Source organism: Eschrichtius robustus, chromosome 5, assembly GCF_028021215.1.
Source record: "Eschrichtius robustus isolate mEscRob2 chromosome 5, mEscRob2.pri, whole genome shotgun sequence".
NCBI classification, from domain to species: Eukaryota; Metazoa; Chordata; class Mammalia; order Artiodactyla; family Eschrichtiidae; genus Eschrichtius; species Eschrichtius robustus.
In genome coordinates this window covers 73,308,503-73,331,576 of record NC_090828.1, presented here as the reverse complement: position 1 = coordinate 73,331,576, position 23,074 = coordinate 73,308,503, and the positions used below count along the sequence as shown (strand labels likewise).

At 40.2% G+C, this 23,074-nt stretch overlaps 1 protein-coding gene across 17 annotated transcripts in view; it reads left to right on the top strand.

Moving 5' to 3' along the window:
- PKP4 (plakophilin 4) overlaps window positions 1-23,074 on the top strand; it is a 245,133-nt gene that overhangs the window by 196,625 nt on the left and 25,434 nt on the right. For 9 of the 17 annotated variants that reach the window (XM_068545068.1, XM_068545067.1, XM_068545072.1 and 6 more), the window contains 3 exons: window positions 729-948; window positions 8,048-8,180; window positions 9,298-9,511. In XM_068545068.1, the coding sequence (XP_068401169.1) occupies window positions 729-948; window positions 8,048-8,180; window positions 9,298-9,511 (567 nt within the window). Of the gene's footprint in view, window positions 1-728; window positions 953-8,047; window positions 8,181-9,297; window positions 9,512-23,074 lie in introns of all 17 variants that reach the window. The other 8 variants (XM_068545071.1, XM_068545074.1, XM_068545066.1 and 5 more) reach the window with 3 other exon arrangements.

The following is a 23,074-nucleotide window of genomic DNA, read 5'->3' as shown; positions in this document are numbered from 1 at the left end:
CACTATGTTCTGTAAATTGAAGAATTTCTTTATTAGGATTAAGAAGTAAATAGTGTTAAAATATGTTAATTGCAGGAAGAATATGAACACAATCATTGGCGAGATACCTACTGCAATAATTTGGAAAGAAAGGTTAAATACAATGTACAGTACTTTGTACATAGCATCATGCAATAATTTTAGGGAGTAGCTTTAGAAGAATTTGATATATCAGTCTTCTTTCCTGTGAAGTATATTTTCCAATGTTATCAAAATACACAAGTCTATAAATAAAATATATATCAAAATACGTAACCTGTATTCACTAGGTGTCCAAAGTTTGACGGTTTCAGTTATCTAAGTTTGAATATCTTACTTGTCTTTTATTGCTAAAATGTAGTTGTGAATTTTTGTTATTTATTTCTAAGATTAGTTTAATTATTTTCCTTTATTTAACTTTCAGTTCTGTTACTAAATCTTAAACATATTAAGACCTACTGTGTAAGCAGATTTATAGTTTCATTTTTGCTCTTTCCTGCTAATAAAATTGACATAAATATCGTTTGTGTTATGTTAAAAACTTCAGTGCCTTTGTTAGCACTAATGAGCTAGATTGGTAATATCTAAAAGTAAGCAATTTATATAATTGTTAAAAACTTAACCCTTCTTAAAACTAAAACTATTTTGACTTTGAAAAGTATCACTTTGTAGAGAACATACTAATCTTTTTTAAAATGCTGACTTTCTAGTAGGTGTTGGAAATCTGCAAAGGACGTCCAGCCAACGAAGTACCCTTACATACCAAAGAAATAATTATGCTCTGAACACAACAGCTACCTATGCGGAGCCCTACAGGCCAATACAATACCGAGTGCAAGAGTGCAATTATAACAGGCTTCAGCACATAGCACCAGCTGATGATGGCACCACGAGATCCCCATCAATAGACAGCATTCAGAAAGATCCCAGGCAAGTACTGGTTATGAGTCTCCAGAATGCCACCATATCTCAGGAGTCAACTAGTTCCTTCATTCTGACTTTTTTCAAGTTGCCGTGTCTGTTATAATATCAGTAACTCCTTATCTCTAATATTTCCAGTTGTTTTCCAGCACTGTAGGTCATTGAGGTTAATTTCACTTTAGAGATAGATTCCTTCTTTCAGTGCTTTAATAATAAGTTAGAGAATGCACAGGCCTGTGTGAATATCTGCAGCATCCACAATTGAAATACTTCATCAAGGCAACTACCTGGGATAGCCTCTTAGTCTGAATTACACAAAAGATTTTAAAGGATCATTTATGCCTCTTCCTTTCTCTTGGCTGACTTCTTAAATGATGGCTTCAGAAAATGCATATGGTTGTTTTAAACTGGGGAAGACCAGTGTCATGTACATTCTGAATCATGTTGGTCAGCGCCGTGTTGCGCTTTTATTAACTAGGTCCTTTGAAAAGCTTTCTGCCATTTAAGGGAAGATAGTTTACAAGAAATTCTCACATCTCATGAGCAAAAAATATTTGGCAAATAATAGATGTTTCCTGCTTTTAATTTTATTTGGCCATGTAGAAAACATGTTTTATTAAGATGAGTCATTTAGTACTTGATTGATTTTGAAAAACTAGCCTCATCTCTTTAATGAAAGTCATTTAAAATATTCAGGAAATAAAGATATTTAGAAACTAAAAGAGAATTTTAGCTTCTGAAAGAGTGAAATTATTTCTAAATTTTAAGCAGCTTGAGTGTTACTTTAAGGCATATATTAGCAAGATTTCATTCACTCTTTGCCCACAAATAGTTGTTTCACTGAAAGATTGTTATAATTATCAATTCATTTATAGCAGCCTACCAACTTACTCTAATGAATTAAAAGCATGAGTGAGGTTTGGTTATTAAACCAGAATAACCTAAGGTACTTTTGAGTTGAATGGGAAGCCCACTGCTTCACTAAAACCACTCCACCTATTCACTCTTTTGCCTAAAATATTTTACAGTGTATGCATACATTTGGTTCTGCTATTCCTATTTGCCACGCTTCTGTTATTTTAAGGATTTTTAAAAATAATTTGTCTAATAGCACCTCCAATATAATTAAATCAAAAATTTTTTACATGATTTTGTTTTTTGTTCTTTTCTTTTTTTAATTTATTTGTTTATTTGTTTACTTATTTATTTTTGGCTGCGTTGGGTCTTCGTTGCTGCACACAGGCTTTTTCTAGTTGCAGCGAGCGGGGGCTACTCTTCTTTGCAGTGCGCAGGCTTCTCATTGCAGTGGCTTCTCTTGTTGCGGAGTGTGGGCTCAGTAGTTGTGGCTCGCAGGCTTTAGAGTACAGGCTCAGTAATTGTGGCTCATGGGCTTAGTTGCTCTGCGGCATGTGGAATCTTTTTGAAGTCCTCACAAGAACAACAGACTAGGGCACCCTACTAGATACAGAAATTCTCAAAAGGGTTTTGAATTGTGGGTAATTTAGACCATACCTTGGCTGAATCTGCAGAGAAAAGAATAGCTACCCAGAAAAGCAGTGAAAATATGATAAGAGCTTTGAGTTTAGTATGCATTCCTGAAGACTTCAGTTTTGACCTCTGATATGAGCTGATTCATTATAAACAAGGATTTCGTGTCTGATAATATACTTCAGTTATTCATAGTATGATAATTTCATAGTCTAATGCATAAAACTGTTATGGCTAGCTTTGATTGTGTGAAACTTTACTGATAATGCATTTTGTAAGATGAATAAATGATTATCTTATTATAATAGGTGCATTTATTTATTTGAAACTGGAATCCAAGTGAGTTTAAAGTTTGAATAGTCAAACCATGAAATAAAAACTCATGATAATTATTACTTAGTTTTTAGTTTTAATAATAGCAAATTTTACTATTTTTATTCACTTCTAAACTTATTTCCTCTGTCATTAATGCTACATTATATTTAACCTGAAAATTGCCCTATAAGACTTAAGAAGTTGTTGATGTTTTATACATAAAAGGAAATGTATGAGTTTTTTTTAATAATTGTCTAGTTTGGAAGCAAAATTTATTAATAGTACAAATAATTCATCTGAAAGGAGTAACAAAGTACTTGTTATGGAAAGTGACAGTGACTGAAAGAATGACAGCATTCATGGTGTTCTTTTTGAGGAGGGCTTCAGCTGTGACATTCAACAGAATAATTCCATTTACCATCTCCTTGACCTTTATGTTGTTGTCAAATATTTTACTTCTACATACATTATAAAACCCTTAATATAGTGTTATTTTTACTGTAAGTAGTCAGTTGTCTTTTAAAGAAATTAAGCTAAGTTAAAAAGATGGCCTTTATATTCACCTGCATACTTATTTGTAAAGAGTTCTCTTCATGTCTTCCTATAAATTCTAGTTCCCGTCTCCACTCATTTCCCTTCAGCCTGAAGAATTTTCTTTAGCCTTTCTTGTGTTGCATGTCTGCTGGCAACACATTCTCTCAGCTTTAATTTGTCTGTAAGTGTTTTTATTTACTCGTTTTTAAAGGATACTTTTGCTAGATATAAAATTCAGGGTTAACAGGGTTTCTTTTTTTTTTCAGTCCTTTAAAGGATGTTGTTCCTTGTCTTCAGACCTCCATTGTTTCTGATGAGAAATCAGCCAACATTTGTTCTATTCTTCTCATTATGCAATGTATCTTCTCTCTGGCTGCCTTTCAGACATTTCTTATTATTGTTGACCTTCAGCAGTTTTACTCTAACAAGCCTAGGCATAGTTTTCTTTACATTTAACCTGCTTGGGATTCACTGAGATTCTTTAAATTTGGTTGATGATTTTACCAAAATTGGGACATATTCAACCATTGTTTCTGTAAATATTTTTTCTGGCCCAAAATTCACTCTCCTCTCCTGGGATAACTTGACATCATCTCACAGGTTACTGAAGTTCTGTTCTTTTTTTTTTTTTAATCTTTTTTCTCTGTATCCTTCATATTGGATTTTTTTTTTTTAATTAATCTGTCTTCAGATTTGCTGTGTTTTTCTTCTGTGGTCTCCAGTCAGTTGTTAAGCCCGTCCAGTGGATTTTTTTTCTGACACTTTAGTTTGGCTTTTTTGTAGTTTTCATGTCTCTGATGACATTCCCCATCTATTCACTCCTTACATACATCTTTTGCTTTACGTCTTTGAGCACATTTATAAAAACCATTTTAAAAGTCCTCTGATCATTCCAACATCTAAGTTTTCTCTGGGTCTGTTTCTATTATTTGTTTGTTTACATCTTTGAGAGTCACATTTTTCTGTTTCTTCTTATGCCTTAGCAGTTTCCAATTATATGCTGATTGTTGTGGATAATACATTGTAGGGACTCTGTATTATGTTGTCTCCTCTTAGGATTCTAAGTTTCATTGTGGAAAATAACTAAATTACTGACAAGTGCTTTTGATCCTGTCACAATTGGTTCTGTTCTTTGCTAGGACAGGTCTATTTTAGATTTATTTTACTCGTAGAACATGGCCCTGACTCTGTGGAATGGTTCTTACTCCTAAACATGGCCTTTGTGGAGACTAAATGCTGAGGTGATCGGTGAGGTCTGCACTATGACTGGGCTGGAAGTCCAACAACTCCTGGTTCCGTTCTCATTCCAGCAGCAGCTATTCTCCACCAGACCTGTACATGTACATGCAAGGCACATGTACAGCCCAGTGCTCAACTAACGACTTGTGCGTAATCCTTACACAGACTTGTTAAATCTCCTCTGCATAGCTCTCTCCTCTCCAGTATCCCGCCCTGCAAATTTAACCTCTTTAGCATCTCCAAATTCCAATCTTTCCCCCTCAGTTCACTTAGACCATCATGCCCATTTGGACTTGCTTCCTGTGCCATGATCCAAAAAGTGCCCTCAGGCAGAAAGCCAAGTGAGTATGGGGTTCCCAGGGTGATGCCCCCGCCCCTTCAAGGATTACATTCTTGTGTTACTTGTTGTCTAGGGCCTGAAAACAGTTTCCTCACACATTTAGTCCAGTTTAATGGTTGTTTATGGTAGGAAGGCAAAGTCCAGTACTGGTTACTACTCTATCATGGCTAAAAACAGAAGTCTGGGCTTAGGTTTTAATGAAGCAAATCTTGGCAAGCATTGATGCCATCCAGCCAGCCCATGAATTGATAGAAGTCTTTCCAGGGTAAATTTCTGCTGAAAATCAAGGTTGGAGTTGGTGTCAACTGAGCCTAACTGCCCATCTCCAGCGGGAGCCCACCCTTTGTGTTGTCTGGCTCAGGAGGCACCCAAGGATGCTAGGAAATCTTGACGATCCCTGTGCCATTTAAAGAGAACAGAAATGTGTATTTGTAATGAGTGAGTCATCAAGGAAAGATTAAATCACACTCCTTGCACTCTGTTAATTACCTTACAGATTTATACATAATAGACTTTAGATAGATTTTCATCAGAAATAGTTAACATAGTATAGTTCATTTTTCAGGGATGATGAATATTAGTAAAACATCTTTCATAATGCAAAGTACGTAAACTACTTTAATATACATCACCACAATTTAGTCATCATAGCCAGCCTAAGAAGAAGTTAGACATGATAGTTTTATTGGTCCTAATTTACAGATGGGGAAACTGAAGTTCTATGTAAATGGTTTTCAAAATCACATCACAATTGAAGGACCTAGGACTTAAACATAGGCAATCTGACTCTAAATTCTGTGCTTTTTCTGCTGCGTTATCCTGCCTCTCAACATTTATGGTTTTCTTAATGCCTGTTAATGACATCATCATCATCCAGTCTGTTCCCCAAGCCGGAAATCTCCAGCTCACCCTTGATTTCAGTTTTCAGTAGATCATCTGGTTGCCGTGCAAAGAATAGATGGGGGAGGGAGTGATATTTGAAGCAGAGAGAACATGTAAGTGGCATGTAGAGGGTCCAGCCAAGATAGAAAGAGTGGATGGATTTGGTTTATATTAAATATTTTGGAGATAGTCAACAGAGTTTGCTGATGGATTGGATGAGAAAGATAAGGGAAGGAGAAAAATCAAGGATGGTCCTATTTGGAGCAAATGTGGGGATAGTGGATAGTCTCCTTGCCACCAGTCTTTTTTGATTCTAGTATATTCTCTACTTAGCCACCAGAGTTATCTTCCTTATAAATGTGACCTTGTTGCATTCTCTCACTCTTCTGCTTTAAGACCTCCACCAGCTTTCTGTTCCTTGTGCGTGGTGATAACATATTAGACCACTAACCTCCACCTCTTAATTACTATTCCCGGGTTCCTCGTCTGTCTATATCTGGTGTTATTTGATAGTGCCTACCTCATGGGGCAACAGTCAAGGTAAGTGAGATAATATCTATAAAGCTCTTGACAGAATACCTGACACAGATAAGCTCAGTAAGTAATAATTCATGTTATTGCTATTAAGACTAAACTTTTTTAGTTTGGCATATAAGCCCCTATACATAAAATCATGTCTTATTCAATGTTTGTATCTCCAGCACCTGTTCTGGCACCTGTAGCATAGTAAGAATGCACTAATGTGTGATATGAATGTGTGTGTGCAGGTATGGAATGACCTGACCCTCTGTAGTGGATGAACCAATTCATACTGGAGCCTTCCCAGAGAGGCTGTGGACCTTTAAAAACTCGGCCATAGAAGTATCACTGGGTCATTAATTTAAAGATTTTTTTTTTTAATAAATTTATTTTGTTTATTTATTTTTGGCTGCGTTGGGTCTTCGTTGCTGCACACGGGCTTTCTCTAGTTGTGGCGAGCGGGGGCTACTCTTCATTGCGGTGTGCAGGCTTCTCATTGCGGTAGCTTCTCTTGTTGCGGAGCACGGGCTCTAGGTGCGCGGGCTTCAGTAGTTGTGGCTCGCGGGCTTAGTTGCTCCGCGGCATGTGGGATCTTCCCGGACCAGGGATGGAACCCATGTCCCCTGCGTTGGCAGGCAGATTCTTAACCACTGCGCCACCAGGGAAGCCCCTAAAGATTTTTTTCAAGTTTCTTCAGGATTAAAATTCATTTTTGATTAACAGTTTACTCCATCCTGTTATCAAAGTCTGCAGATTTGTTGCTTTGTGAACCATTTGTAAGAAGCTGGTCTTTATGTAACATAAGCATAAAATCACATTTAACAAGGATTCCAAACAGTGAGCCAATCAAGTTACATCAGAAAATCTGACAATGTGATGTTACCTGAAAAAAACATAGTATAAAAGTATGTATGTATATTTAATATGATTGTATACTTATTGTACAAGAAGTGGGATAGCACGGGGGTGAGGGCACAGACTCTGAAGGCAGATGCCTGGGTTCAAATGTTGCTCTGTTGCTGACTAGCTGGGTGACACTAGGCAAGTCACTTAGCCCTTCTGCTTCAACCTCCAAATCTACAAGGTCAATTTAAGGATAGATAAACTAATATACATAAAATGCCTAGAATAGTGCCTGGCACGGAATAGTATGTGCTATTTAGTAATAATCCAATTCTTTGAAAAAAATTCTGTACACACACATGTGCACACTTGCCTGCATATGTTGAAAAAAGACCAGTGGGAAATGTCAACAGTTGTTTTCTCTGGATATAGGGTTACTGCAAAAACATTTTTTATCATGTTTTATGTTTCTTATAATCAAGAGCAACCATATATATTAAATTTCTTAAAAATCATCAGGCACACAGTATTTCCACTGGCTCTTCCTCCTCCCTCCTCAGGCGTGACTTCTCACCTAGCTGAAGTGCACTTGTTTACCTGAGCCTCACACCTGCAAATTTCTTACATAGGTAGAAAGGCGTAAAATTAGAATCAGGAGGAGGAAAACAAGAATGGAAAAGTTACCCATATTAAGAACCTCTTTGTTACCCTGAATCTTTCTCTGCATCTGTGCATCATGATTTCTTTAAGATCATAAGCATCTATGATATGTTCATCAGTGCATAAAAATTATTTACATACATGCATACATATATATATATATATTTCTTTTAGGATTTTTGTAACTTCCCATTGTCTCTGCTGAGCTCTCTTCTCTGACAAATGTTTTGTTCAGTGTATCGGTAGAACATGGGCCTTCCTTTCTGAAGCCGTGTTTTTCTCGTGCAGGGAGTTTGCCTGGCGTGATCCCGAGTTGCCTGAAGTCATTCACATGCTGCAGCACCAGTTCCCGTCAGTTCAGGCAAATGCAGCAGCCTACCTGCAACACCTGTGCTTTGGCGACAACAAAGTGAAGATGGAGGTACAGGACCAGTGCCTGGGATGCCGGAGTTGGCGGGGCGGGGAATGGGGAGGGCCGAGCAGTGCCTTTCCGTTTAGCAGCTGCGTGCTTGTGTGCTTAAGAAATGACCAGATGCAATCTAGAGGCCCTTTCCAAGGGGTGTTCTGATACCAGTTACTCTTTCACTTCTCAGCTATGCATTTCAATATTTCTTGGGAAAATCTGGGATGAGATTATTTCTTGAAGTACATTTAGCATTTTCAAATCATGTGTCCACTCATTAGCTTATTTATAAAACATGAAACAAAATCAATTTAACCTGCATTTTTAAAGTATTTTCTATAAATCTATTAGATACAAATTATAGTATGTACTTGTGAACTCATGTATTTTAAGAGATTCTGGTCAGAATCAGTGCCAACACACAATTAAGTAAAGGATTTATAACCATTACTAATACTGAACATATATGAATATTTTATTTCAGATTTTAAGCTTTTGGGGCTTTTACAGAAACATAGTGAGTCATTGATATTGGCTAGATTTAACATTTTAGACCTTTTTTCCTCCTGCAATGTCATACAGAACTTAAGTGTTTTTCACCCCTTAAAATTTAGAACAACACACAGTTACAGACTAAAGGTAAATGCAGTAAATAAAGCCCAAAAATATTCACATAAGATATTAATGAAGTGACATATGGAAGAAAATTTAGGGAGAGTCACCTAGAGAAACAATTCTAGAAAGCAAATGACTTCAGTCAAAAATCTCTTCCTGTGTTGTCTTCGACCCTGCATACAGCTTTGTTGTGCTTGTGTATTTGTGCATTTCACTTGGAAGTGACGGCATAATCCCTGTGTACGTTCGGAGGGTTGGCGTATGACCATGCTACCTGCATGTGGCCGTTAATCCACCTAAGTCTTCCTTCCCTTCTTTAAGCCATGAACCCGTGAAAAGAGCTTCATCTTAGAGAGTGTCCTTAAAATTTATAGAACATGTATTTTTTTAGAATAAAAAATAATCATTTATAATGATCTGGAGTTGTATGTTTTCCGTGATCTTTCCATAACAGACTTTTGTTTGATCTCTGATTGACCACATGTCACTTAGGCCTGGTACCTAATATTTTTCATTCTAGGTGTGTAGGTTAGGGGGAGTCAAGCATCTGGTTGACCTTTTGGACCACAGAGTTTTGGAAGTTCAGAAGAATGCTTGTGGTGCCCTCCGAAACCTTGTTTTTGGCAAGTCTACAGATGAAAATAAAATCGCGATGAAGAATGTTGGTGGGATACCTGCCTTGTTGCGACTGTTGAGAAAATCTATTGATGCAGAAGTAAGGGAGCTGGTCACAGGTGGGTAAAGAATGTGATCATGTCTTGGAGGAGATGTTGAAAACCATCTAGATTCTGCCCATGTATGGTGGCATCGTGAAGGACTTGGAGGTTCTAGGTTGGAGGTGACAATACAGTGCTCACAACTGTGACAAAGGCTGTGTGTAAGTTAATCTAATGATTCAGAAGGTACTTGCAGTGCTGCAGTCATCTCGACTAGTATCATTTATTGTACTTGTTAGTGCATAAGTATCAGCTAACAGACGTCTTGTCACAGAGGGCTGAATACGTCATTTTTCATTACATATTCTATAGTAATTACTTGTTTTAAATAGACTGGCTCTCCTTCATTATGAAAATAAACTGTACTTAATGGATTAGCTACCTTCCACTTCGGTTCAGCCTGTGTCTGAAAGCCTGTTAGTATCTCAGATGCTTCTCTAGGTACTGGAGACGTAAAGATGAATAAAACTCAGTCCCTGCCCTCAAGTAGCACTTCGATTCCAGGGGAACACAAGTGATTTTCTGTGAATGTCAGTGAAACGTGCAAGGGCTGGACTCCGTTGAGGTTGCATTGGGAGCATGGCAGATGGGTAGGGAAGTTCTCTGGTCAGTGTGAAACCAAAGCTGGCCTAAAGGTTGAGGAGGCATTGGCTGGGTATACAGGGGAAATATTTCCAGTCGCAAGCAGAGGCTCGGAGACAGCATGGGTTATAGGGGCGGAGCTGCCAGCAGGAGGGGGGATGCTGAAAGGAGACAAGACCAGAGAGAAACACAGGCCTGGTTTGGGGAACTTGTGTCCCACATGCAGTGGGAGTGATTACAGGGCATGGCGTGGCTAGTTTGGGCTTTTATATGCATTCTTCCAGCAGGCAGTAGGGGTGGGGGATTGATTTGAAGTAGATGAGCCTGGCACCTGGGAGGCCTATGAGGAGGTCAGTAGTCTAGAGATAATAGCTTGAACTGTATCAGTGGTAGAAAGAAGGGGTGGGCAGTGGAGAAGAGGAAACAATGAGAAATATTTCACGGCCAGGCCACGATGGTCCAACGTGGGGAGTGAGAGTCCCAGAGGAACTGAGTGATGCTTTGTCTTGAGGTCAAGCTGAAAGAACAATTCTGCAGGAGGGCGATTAATGACAGCACTGTTTATAACAGAGTATTAGGGGGAAATACTGAGTATTTATTGGTAGGAAAATGGTTAAATAAATGGCAGTACATTCACACAGTGAAACCACATAGAAGGGCTAAAATAAGTGCATTAGAGCTATCTGTAGCAACATAGATAAATCTCTAGAAGCATTGTTAGAATGATACAGCATGACACTATGGTATAAGTTTTAAAATATGCAGGTTGAGGCTGTATTTATTTTTTGATATAGGCACATGCAGTAAAGGTAAAATTTTTCATTAGAATGATAAAAGACAGATTCAAGATAGTGGTTACCTCTACAGGGTGCGGGTAGAGAAAAAGGCATTGAGGAGTATAATCCGGCTCCACTTCTTTAAAAGGAAAGAGAAATCTGAAACAAAGAAGACAAAATGTTAATACAGTTGATCCTTGAACGACCTGGGGGTTGGGGGCCCTGACCCTCTGTGCAGTCTAAAATCTGCATATAACTTATGGTCAGCCCTCCGTATATGTAGTTCCTCCGTATCCACGATTCCACATCTTTGGATTTAACCAGCCACCAATTGTGCAATACTGCAGTTTTTACTATTGAAAAAAATCTACATGTAAGTGGACCTGTGCAGTTCAAACCCATATTGTTCAAAAGCCAACTCTATTTAACAGAGCTAGGGGTGGTGGACATCTGGGTGTTTGTTTTATATTTGCTATGCTATTTTTCATGCTTGAAATAGTTAATTTAAAATGTTTTAATGACATTTTTTCCAAGTGAATCCCATTCTCCACTAGCTTCCACTATGAAATTAGAGCTTTAGGTTCTGTCAGCTGTTATTCAGTAACACTTAGGAATGTAGCAAACCATCTTGAATCTAATATTTAGTTAAGGGGAATCAACTTTCTCACAAGATATTAATGTTCAAAATAAGTACCCTGTACTTCGAATAAGGTATGAAAATTACGTACTAAAAGTAGAATGCACTTTATATATAATCTTAAACTCCAGAATGGACTGCCTGCCCTAATGTAATTTGAATATTAATGCTTTAACACATCTCAATTACATATTGATTTATTAGTAAATCAATTTAGCTCCCTCTTTATAAAATGCTTTTGAAGCGTCAAACCCTCTCACACCAAAAAATAAATTATTTACATTTACATACTATGTATTGTGTGTATGAAATGAAAATTAGAAGAAGCTAAATAGAATTAAGAAAAAAAAAATTACAGACATATCCATTCTAGAAGTTAGCACAGTCACTGTGATTACACCCAAAAATTTGTCCTAAGCTCCCTGTTAGGAAGACAGTGTTATTTGCAGTATATGAGTGCTTTCTTTCCTCGTTTGATGTTCCTTTCCCATCATTTTGAACTCTTCTGTGAACGTTCAAGTAATTTCTCCCAGTAACACACCTGTGCAGCCAGCAAGGCTGCAGAATGATGTGTGCGGGCTCCCCGAGGGATCGGCAGTGATCCAGGGTCGACCTGACCTTGGAAGCACAGCTTCTACTAGATTTGGTTCTCTTTTGATTAACTAGGCAGATTTATCGTGACTTGGTCCTTACATCCTTGATGTGCAGCTTTTTTCTCTTCTTCTGTCATGATTTCCCACGGGAGGAAGAAGTCTTGGCTGCATTTTTATTTCTGAGGTTTTATCCTTGGGAGAAACTCTAACAGTGTCTTTCATGAACTGAGCTCAAGGAATTTGTATGATGTAGTGATAAACAAGAAGTAAAGTACATGAAAGTTGGGTGATTTTTTTTTTTTCATTTTAGAATAAATCAAATTTATTTGAAGTAGAGCCAGGCTTTACTATTAAGGGCTTTTATGTACTAATTTACCTGGTGCGTACTCTGGATGTGAGTGCTAATTTAGATGTTTTACTACACATATCCTCATTTCTGTTTGGGAACAGTACTAAGTTGCTGAGAACGCAAAAGTTTTACGACTTGGACCTTGACCTTGAAAGAGGATATGAGTTTTCATAATTCAAAAAGGTATTTCCCTGATAGATTGTATCAGTTCCAATATAAAACTAGCAACAACCTCTGATATTTCTTTTTTGGAAACAGCTGCCAGTAGCTTTTAGGCTTTTTTTAGAAGTATTTTTTGGCCATACTTATAGGTTAGGGAATATTAAGAACTGTTTTATAACTCTGTACTTTTACCTGTAACAGTTTATACTGATATGTGGACGGATTGCTTATGAAATGTTTTCTTCAAAAGTAGTCTCTGCTTTGGAATGGCAGTAGTGTGTATAAACAATTCACTGAAATGACAACATATAAAGGAGTTGGACCAGAGGACTTCAGAAGTGAGTTTCCAGTTTCAAAATGCTAAATGTCAGCCCAAGTTTGATTTGTATATAAACACTATCTACCTAATATGAAACTACCAAGTCATAATATAAATCGAGCGTAGTTGCTTGGGGTTGTGTGTGTATTACATGTATACATGTATTTGTAGGTTCAGATTTATGGAGACAAGAAAAATTATTTATTCACATTTCTCAGTTCCAGAATTTAGTGGTACCAGCTTTAACTGATGATCAGTAATGTTTTAAGAGCAACTAATCCCTGATGTATTTTAAAGAATGACAAAATCAAGAGAACCTTGAGCTCTTTCATTAACTATCCCTGAAGTCAAATACTCATAAGCTGTCTCTAAATCACAGAATCACAAGGTTGGAGGGGACCTCCAAATTCATTTTGTCCAATCAGCCGTCCAACGCATGGAGCCCCTGTATGGCTTCCACACAAAGTAGCTGCCCACCATGTGCTGGAACCCACAGGGATAGGGAGCTCATATTGGAGCTCATATCCCTAACCCACAGGGATAGGGAGCTTGTTGTCCAGAAAGCAACAAGAAGACATTAAGTATGACTTGAGAGGCAAGGAAGATAACCCCTCAGGACCTCATTTTGCCTAAGAGTAGCCCTACAAGAGAAGATCAGTTAACCCCAAATCCAGCCTTCCAGACCTTTCCTAACCAGGAAAGCATGTCCCCGTCTGAACCATTTTCATTAAAACATGTCTATGGGTAGCAGGGTGCTATGTGACTGCATCACCCACCATTCTCTATCAGCTGCCCACCTCCTAGAAGATACCCTTCCAAATTTAATGTTCTTCCAGTGTCTCCACAAAATACTCTGGCCCTGGCCAACCTTGCACGATGCTTGGCCTTTGTAGGTATGGCCTAAGAGTTCTTCACTGTAAACTATAGTCAACTTAGGGTCATGAAATGTTAAAGCACAATGAACCATTGTGTTCAAAATATTGTGTTATTTGAAGAAATTACTATCGCCTTGAAACTAGGTATTCTATTGTCCTTAATATTAAGTAGTTCAACCTCGTTATTAATTCAGAGCCTTTTCTTCCAGTTCCCTTTGTTTCAGTTTGGCATTTTTAACACACTTCAATGCAGAAATTTTAGCTATTCTTTTAAAAAGATGTCTTGCCTTTGCTTTAAATGTAATAACTGCCCAGGGCCTGCATTTTTGGCCACATCTTAATTTGCAGGGGGAGAAAGGAAAAATACTTATGGCCCAGTGTATTTTCCCAGGACACTGTGGCTGTCATTGTTAATTAAAATAGTTCTCTAGTATGTGATATGATTCTTGTGTTTTCTTCATTGTGTTGAAGATGTTCCAGGTTGGAACCTAATGAGCTTTTCTTCCAGTAATTGCTGATATGTGTAGGTGCTTAGGCTGAGGTTTCTATTACAAAGGTACTTTTTACCTTTATTGTGCTTAAACCTGAAAGCTGGATGAAGTATCGTTGTTCCCCAGTTGGGTTATAAAATTCATGTCTGCTAGGCCACAAACTATGGATGGAAAGTGGGAACATCTTGTCACTAGAAGAGATGTGTTGAACTCATTTGTTCAAGATAATTAAATATGTTTCTAAGCTAGGATATATGAGTTTCAAGTTATTGAGCATCCTGAAAGCATCATTTTTTAAAACTATATAAATTGATAAAATATATATAATTGATATTGCATAGAATCTGGAGGCCTACCTTTTAATGCACCAGATGTCCCAAAATTACCATGCTTCTCTTACCCCATTAACACTGCTGTTAAGTACCAAAAAGTAGCCTTTGAATAATAATGGACTTTGTTTAAATGACTGCTATATTCACATTCCTTCCAATTTAGCAAGAGATGATTATTCATCCATATGGCTAAGTAAAATATTTCCACACTGTTTATTTTAAAATGTTTGGATGCCAGCAACGGATTCCAGACGCTATGAAGAACGTGAAATTAGGCATATTCCCTTCCTGATCATTAGCTCCATATTTCTAATTAGACAGTAAATTAATAAGAAAATGATAGTTGTGCACCAAGGAAGGGTACATGGGCCAGGCTCAAGTTTAGCAAAGAACAGGACATCCTATAAAGAGCCAGAGCCTAATGGACATGCATTCAGCCTTTTGGATGATTATGTGCCATTACAGAATGAAATGATGACTAAACATGTCCCCTTGGCCTAACTAATGTGCCTTCAAAACAGTCGTTTATTCCCTGGTGCAGAGAGGAGTTGGCCTATTACTTTCTGTCCTGCTTTCTGTGGGCCCCTAGAGCTGTCAGGAGTCTCATGGGTAGTTTTCAGAAATCCAGCAACATCGCCTCCCAATTCCGAGCCCAAGTCAGTAAGATCCTTACCACTTGGCCCTCTTTATAAAATAATAGCAAGAGGAACGTGCACTCTCCTATTTACTGAACATTTCAAACCATAAAAATTAGTAATGAGAAATAAAATGACAAAAGTTTCATTGGTAACAAAACAAAAATAGTTTAATAAATGCAACAACTCTTAATTCAGAGTCACAGAACTTTGATCTGGAAAGAGCCCTAAAGAAATCTTCTATTCTGCCCCCTGTAGTACAAGATGAGAAACTGGGATACAAAGAGATTGAGTCCAGAGGTTGGGTTTCTGACATGCAGGCTGGAGCTCTTCCTTCCCTGCCTCTGCCCACCCTGGCCCATCCCCAAAATCTGGGGGAGGGTGCAGATGCCCATTTTCACGTGTCATTTCCCTTATTCTCTCAAATTACCACCAAAAAGGGAAAAGGAAAAAAAAAATCCCATACTATCTCAGTTACTCTCTGAATTTCACCCAGGTATATAAATATTTTTGAACTTGGTCCCTAGCACAGCCGCATCAAACTAATCATCAGGTATAATCCTAAAGCTTCAGGTTGCTTAGAAAACACGTGAACTGTGATTTTAGTCTTGTGAGTATTTCAAGATTTACAGTCTTGAGTATGAAAAGATTTGACCTTGGAAGTGGAATATGACATTCTATTTTGTGTGCGGGCTTCTGAATGCCGAGCAAGATGAGGCAGTCACGTGGGGAGACTCAGAGGTTCCTGTAGAATTCAGGTGGTCAGCCAGTGGTCAGGGTGGGGGTCTCTCAGCACAAGACAGGCCCCGTAATGACACTCCCTCAGTAAACTGGACAGCACGTCAGTATGAGAAGGATGAGAGCACATGATGAAGTTCTCAAAAAGAGGTGCCCAAGAGACCCCACCCAGGTCCCTCGGGTACTTTGCAGTTTCTGAGTCTGTCTTATTTCCCGTGGCTTAGGACTGGAGGCACTTTCGTCTCTAAGCTGCTTCTGCTCGGACCAGATGACAAGGTGGAAGGAAGCCTTAGTGCCATTACAAATGAATAAGCACATTCCTGGAACACATAAAAGTCAGCTGTGGAACCTACAACTGTGGGACTTCGTCCCAGGGAAATCTCTGCGGTAGTGTAAATAAATCCTCTGTCAGAGCATGAAATGACCTGAAGGGCACCCAGGGTGGCCAGGTCACTGCTCCCACTGCCACCTCTGCATCAGAGCGATTCTCTCAGGGGGCTTTCCCTTCATGTGACCTGTTCGCTTTTACAAACTGCCCCCTAACAGAAAGAATCATCCTTTATGTGCCTTACGGGCAATTCTTAGTCAGCAGTTCTGAATTTTAAACTGATTGATTTTCAGAGGAAATGCCTTTCCAGGGTACATAGGACTGTATGCCTCCATGATGTCACTAATCCTCTCAACCTACCCCTGAAGTTGGGAAATTACCTAGGTAAGAAAGAATATGGTGAAATGCAAAGTGGCTCTGTAAATGGAGCTTTAGAAATCGATAGATCTTTTCAAAGACGCTGTGATCCACCTTTGTACCTGAAAAATCACAGAAACAAAGGCTTATGTTCTTTAAAGACTAGAAATATAAAGATCTATCATTCAGGTCCTTCGGCTGGGGACAAATTTAAGCAGCAGGAGAAGTCCCCTTCAGAGTGAATATGTAGGCTGGGGCCACACCGTGTGCAGCGTCTGCGGCTAGCTCAAGTCTTCGGTTCCACACAGCCCCCTCCTGGCAGCTTCCTTCTCTCAGATCACCTGAGCCCTCACTCACTGCGGTGGGAACCCGAGGTCCGGACCACCATGACCGCAGCTGGGCCTGACTTTGCCTTCCCAAGCCCACCAGGCTGGCCGGGCCAGGCCTCCCTGCAGGACCCCAGCTCTCGGGGCAGCTTCACTGCCCACCACCTAGGATGCCAGCTGTGCCAACCAGCAAGGAGTGTAGCAAAGCCTAGCCTGGCAGCAGGGGTACAGGAAGAAGGAAGCCAGGAGCCGGGCCTGTAAGCCAGCTCCAGGACTGCACGTTCAGGTGCTCTGCGGGTCACTGCACACGTTTTCAGGAACCTCTACTGAGATGGTCTCATCTTGGGAACCCTGGAAACGATTATCCACCACCAGGACCTGTTTTCCTGGGAATTTATCCAGAGAAAGGCATTTCTATAACTGAAGACAGTACTGTTGTCCCACTCTCACAATAACTGCTTTCCCATTATTTCAATTCTGTTTCAGTTTTGTAATTTATTCACAGCATTCCAGTCCTGGTGGAAAGTTTGAGTCATTTACCTGAAGCCACAAAACGGCAGACACTTCTCACACTACTTTTTTCCCGCTACCCCCTTGATTTCCTCATTTCTGTTATCTGTACCATATTCTCACACAGGAGGTGAACTGCTGACTCATCTTTGATGTCACCCTCAGCTCGCTGCAGGCTCCAAATTCTCATCACAACCACTCACTCTCCCTTCCTCTTTGCTTTCCCATCCCCTCTGCACTCCTTCACGTCCTCATCACATGCTCCCTGACCTACCGTCCTGGGACACAGGCTTCGCCCCTCCTGGTCCATCCGTTTCACTGTCCCCTCCTGGGATAATGCCTGTCCCTGCAGTGTGTCCTTCCCCAGCTGCCGGTCCAAATCTGCAGCCCCTATCCTCTCCTCACCTTCTGGGCCAACCCTAGCCTCAAGGTTTCCCCACTCCTGCTCCTCCCAGCCGGGAGGGCACCCCCAAGCCCGCTTCTCCCTGGCCTCTGCCCTTCACACGCCAGCTCGAACGCAGTGGTCTCCAGTTCCACACCAAGGCAGAGGTTTGCCTGCTAAGAAAAACATCCAGGGAGATAGAGGCAGCATGGTGTCAGGAGTGAGTGTGGGCTCCAGAGTCAGATCCACTTGTTTCCTTCCAGCTCTGTGAGCCCCGGCAAATCTCCTCACCCGGTACCAGCTGCCCGGTGAGAAACACAGTACCTGCCGCTTGGCATTTCTGTGGAGCTGGCCTTATTGCTCTTCCTGCTGGTGGGTGCTTTGTCTAAGCGGCCTGGTGCTGCAGCTATTTGTGGCAAGGCCTCCTGGGGGCAGAGGGCTCACGTACTTGTATCCCTTAGAGTCTGGCGTGAAAACGTCCCTACCAGCACTTTCCAGTAGAAGTGTAAACGCAGGGCACGTGTCATTCTGAACTTCCTAGTAGCCACATTAAAAAGGAAAAAGAAAAATGTGTTTATTTTAATAGTGTAGTTTGTTTAACCCAATAGTTCCAAAATATCACTTCAACTTGTAAGCAATATAAAAACAATGAGGTGTTTTACATTCATTTTTTTCATACCAGGTCTTCATAATCCAGTGTGTGTTTTACACTTACAGCACATCTCAGTTTGGACCAGCCACATTGCACGTGCTCGATAGCCACATGCAGCCAGTGGCTGTTGTATTGGACGGTGCATGTCTAGGCTGTGCTTGGGTATAAGTAACATGTGTCTAAAAGGCATGAGGTACAGAGCTTTAATGCCGGAAGGGGGCAGGGATGCAGGTGACTGTGTTGTGACGGGATATAGTAGCCATAGCATCTTGTCATTACTCTGCCCAGCTGAAAGTTGCAGAGGTTTATAATAACCCTACTGGGGTTAGGGAAGAGCTTCGGGGCAGCTGCAGAGAGAAGAAATGGAGATGTGTTTTTGCTAGATCCTGGGTGTTTCAGCCAGAGACCATCTCGGGAATCACGATGGAGGCATGTGCTAGGAGCAGACAGGGGCCCTGGGTTCACAGGCCCATATTCCTGCCTTGTTATCCACAGACTGTGGGTTTACGAGAAGCACACATGCTTGGACGCGTATATGCAATCCGCAGCCTTGATGTTTTATATTTTCACTTTTAGTCTAATATTTCTACCCCTGCGAGAATGCTTGCAGGGTGGGTATACACGACACCAGCCTGTTCCAAGCAGCCCACGGATGCAGAATAGCCGGGAGGGGATGAACATGTATACCAGGCAGTTCTGACCCGTGGAGAGCTGAAGCATGATAGTGACTTATCACGATGCTTGCTCTGTGCAGGGAATGATGCGGCCAAGACCTTGTTGTCTCTTCTCTGATTTAATACTCTTCTCACCCCTAAAGCTTGGGTGCCTTGTGGACATCTCATTGAAAGAGCATGTCTGAAACAAGAATGTCAGGAACAGACACTGGGCATGAGGCCAACTCATGAAAGAAAATGCAGGGGCATGTCCAGTGGTGATATTTGAAGTGCACTAGCACTTTTTTGGCTGTTTTATTTTTCTTTTTTGCAATGCCCATGAACCCTTGTGTTGTGCAGTTTTGGGAGGAGGGGTTGTTTGTTCGGGTATTTTTTTGATAATTAGGAAGCAGCAAAAATTGAATACTATATAAAAATTAATGGGTTTAGATTTCTTTCATATCAGAAAAAGAAAGAAAAACAGTTGCATAGGCTGTTATGTATTTATGCTACGAGAGAAATAACATTATCAAAATGTTGTTTGGTTGGTTTTCTAATGTCCTTTAAGAAATGCATTTTTCAAATGGTGCTATTATTTTAATTAACCAAGTAAAATCAGTTTCTAATTTAACTATGAAATTATCATTTGGCTGTAAGAATAGCTATAATGCTAGTTTTAAACGTGCACTCTTTCAAAATTCTGTGGCCTAGGATTTATGTGAATGGTATTTTAATTACTTTATTCATTCTTTGTGGGGAAAATGAACTTTCATCTCTTATGACAGTTTCTCACTGTGGTTACTGGTTACTCATAATTATGTGTACTTTTTCCTGTGGTAGGGAATAAGCAGCGTTTTCTACAGTAGTATGCAGGAAATGCCCTAATATTTTCAAAATGAGTTTGTTTATATATATTCTTAGTTCTCACAACAAATAGCTAATTGCTTTAAATAAAAACCTCAAGTTTCCTAAACTGAATTATAGTTCATTTTTAACTTTCTTTTAAGGAACCAAGAGACAGTGGAGAGTGCTGCTAAATATTTTTGAAAATAATTTTGCACTAGGACGTCGGAGCTGGAGGTTTATCATGCTGATGGAGAATGCTAATATTTCTGTATTCCTCATCAGTCTCGCTACATGTGGGAGCTGGTGTATTTTCCATTCGTTACTTACTGTTCTAGGAACATTCTCCCTGACCCATTAAATGAAGCCCTAGACAGAGTAAGTGGAGAGAACATTGTTTTATTACTGCTCTAGTGAGGCAAGTGCACACAGGTATTATCAGTTGGTCTTAAGAATGGTTCTTTTTACTTTGAGTAGAAAAGCCAAATTAATCATTCCGTAGCTAAGGCTTTTAAGTTTAAGTGAACCTTCTTCATCCAATGTTGGTTGATCAGAACTGGTTGTTTTGGCTTTCCATAACCTTTATTTTTGAAAAAGAAAGTGGGGAGGAAAAACCAAAGTCTTGGAACTTGCTTTGATGTTCAAAATGGCGAGTTAAATCCATACCAAATGTAGTTTTTTGTGTTACATAGCAAAGTACAGGATTAGAGGGATAATGTAACTCTTAATGCGGGATCAGAAAGCTGCCTTTGTGTGGATGCCACAGACTTAGCAAAAATAGAATCTTTCATTTCTTCTGATCAAGAATAATTTTGAACATTTTTTGAAGTTGCAGGAGAGGTAGCTTTAATTTCTATAGCAGACTGATTTTATGAGTCACCTGAGCTGACCGAAAGATAACCTAGTCAGCTGGCCTACAAGTCTACTGAAGGATTACGTATTTTTAAATAATTTAACATTTTATAATTGGGCAACACTGGTCCTTTCTTTTTGCAGTCTGAGGGATGGGGATTCAGGCATTTTGGTGTAACTTAACTTCTGGTTCTGGGAGATGAAGCAGCAACGTAATTCTCCTAGCCCCACAGCTAGGGTGGTAGTTTCAGCAACCATCCGTTTTGGTCTTCGTGTGAAAAGCAGGCAAAACTATGCTGGCAAATTCCCTTACAGATCCAGACCACTGTTCTGACCCTCTCCATGTAGTTACAGACCTTAAGGGACACTCTCAGGACACTCAGTTTTAAGAAAAGGTGTGAAAGGGAGGGAATACATACTTAGGTGCTAAATCTGACAGGCAAAAAATAAAAGGGAAATCTAAAAGTAAATACAGGCTATTAAATTGGATCCATCAACATATATTTCTGAGCACCTATTATGTCCCCTGCATATGTGTAACCAGACATATAAAAGAATGGATAATAGAGTGTTTCTTACTCATTATACTTGCCTAATGAAATTTAATATTAAATTTAGAAAAAGAAATGCTCATCATCCTGTAAAAAGTCAACATGTAGAATTTCAAGCCTACCAAATAATTAAATGGGAAGTGAATTCATTTTGTGCATCTTGACTCTTTAAGGTATTATGTGTAAAGCACACAGTGCCTGGCACGGAGTAAAACCATAGTAAATGGCCAAGTTACTATTGTGTATGTTGATTTACGAACGTTTCTGCTGTCCAATCCCCTGTAGATGTAATGGCTAATAGTAAACTGTAGAATGACATATAACTCCACTGGTCATTCTAAATGCCTGGCAAGGAAAAGAAAGAGCCAGACAAAATCCTTGTTCCAGCACAGAAAGTCAGGCGAATCCGCAAACCTGGGAACTCTCCTCTTGCCAGAGTAGATCTTAGAAGTAGCCAGGAGTGGAGGCAGGAACCATGAAAAACAAGCTTCTCTGCCAGCAGTTGGAGAACTTCTAGGCATCAGCTCCAAGATCCAACGTGCTAAGTAAGAACCACCCCTCTTCTTAGTCGTGTTTTCACCTGAAGTGTGTGACTCAGCACTGTTTAATTTTCCGTAGAGATGTATCTAATTTTATACCTATAACCTACAGTATGATAGACTTTACTTTCCATAAACCTTGCCTTAAATTAACGTTACTGGAATGCATTTATTCTGTGAAGTAGAACGTAGCTTATTGGAAAATGGAGCTCTCCCCCATGTGTAGAATTTCGTGGAGTGAGGACTTTGAAATGCTTTCACAGAGAGAAGAACTGCTCCGGTGGCCTTCAGAATCACATGTTATAAAATTGTCATCAGGAGAGGTTAGGAAATGACCCTTCCCCACCACTGGCCTCTGGGCCACATGCTGCCCCTCTGGCTGACTCAGGCCCCGGGCAGGCCCCTTCAGAGCCCTGGGTGGGGTGAGGTTGGCCTCGTTGGCAGAAAATATTAAAGCCCTATTCGTGGCGGCTGCTATCATCCATGCTTCTGTGCCTCAACCCACTCTCCTTCTGTCTTCTCTCCCCTCACCTATCATTTGGGTCAGAACCAATCTCCAGAGACTCGTTTTTCATCCTTAGAGCCCAAGGTCTCTTCTGTGGTCATCCGTCCTCGGATACTTTTCCCCTAATGCAGTGCTTTTCAAATGTCTTTTAGACACAAAACCCTTTTTTCAAACAGAAACGTACAGTGAAGCCCAGTATTGAGAACAGATAAGGATGGAGCTGCTCCCGGTGAACTGGGATGGGATCTGGAGCCCTGCCGCCAGTTCTCCCCCCACTTCCCGCATGGCTGCCCCTAAGAGCCCAGCGGAACCCCCAGAGTCCAGGGAGCCCGGTTTAAACCCACTCACATAGATGCAGCCAGTTGTGTCAGAATCCACAGAGAAGTAGCTCAGCTTGTGGAGTTTCAGTTCACTTCATAAGCACCTGCAGTGTGTGCTGCCCTCTCACCAGGACCATCAGCCACGGGATAGTTATGGAAACGAAGGTCTGTCGTGGTGGACAGAACAAGCCTTCAGAGGCAAAGCAGGGTCCTTCCTTTTCCCGATGCTAAACTGTCCAAATCCCCCTCGAGTCCGAGCCTGACTAGATGGGTC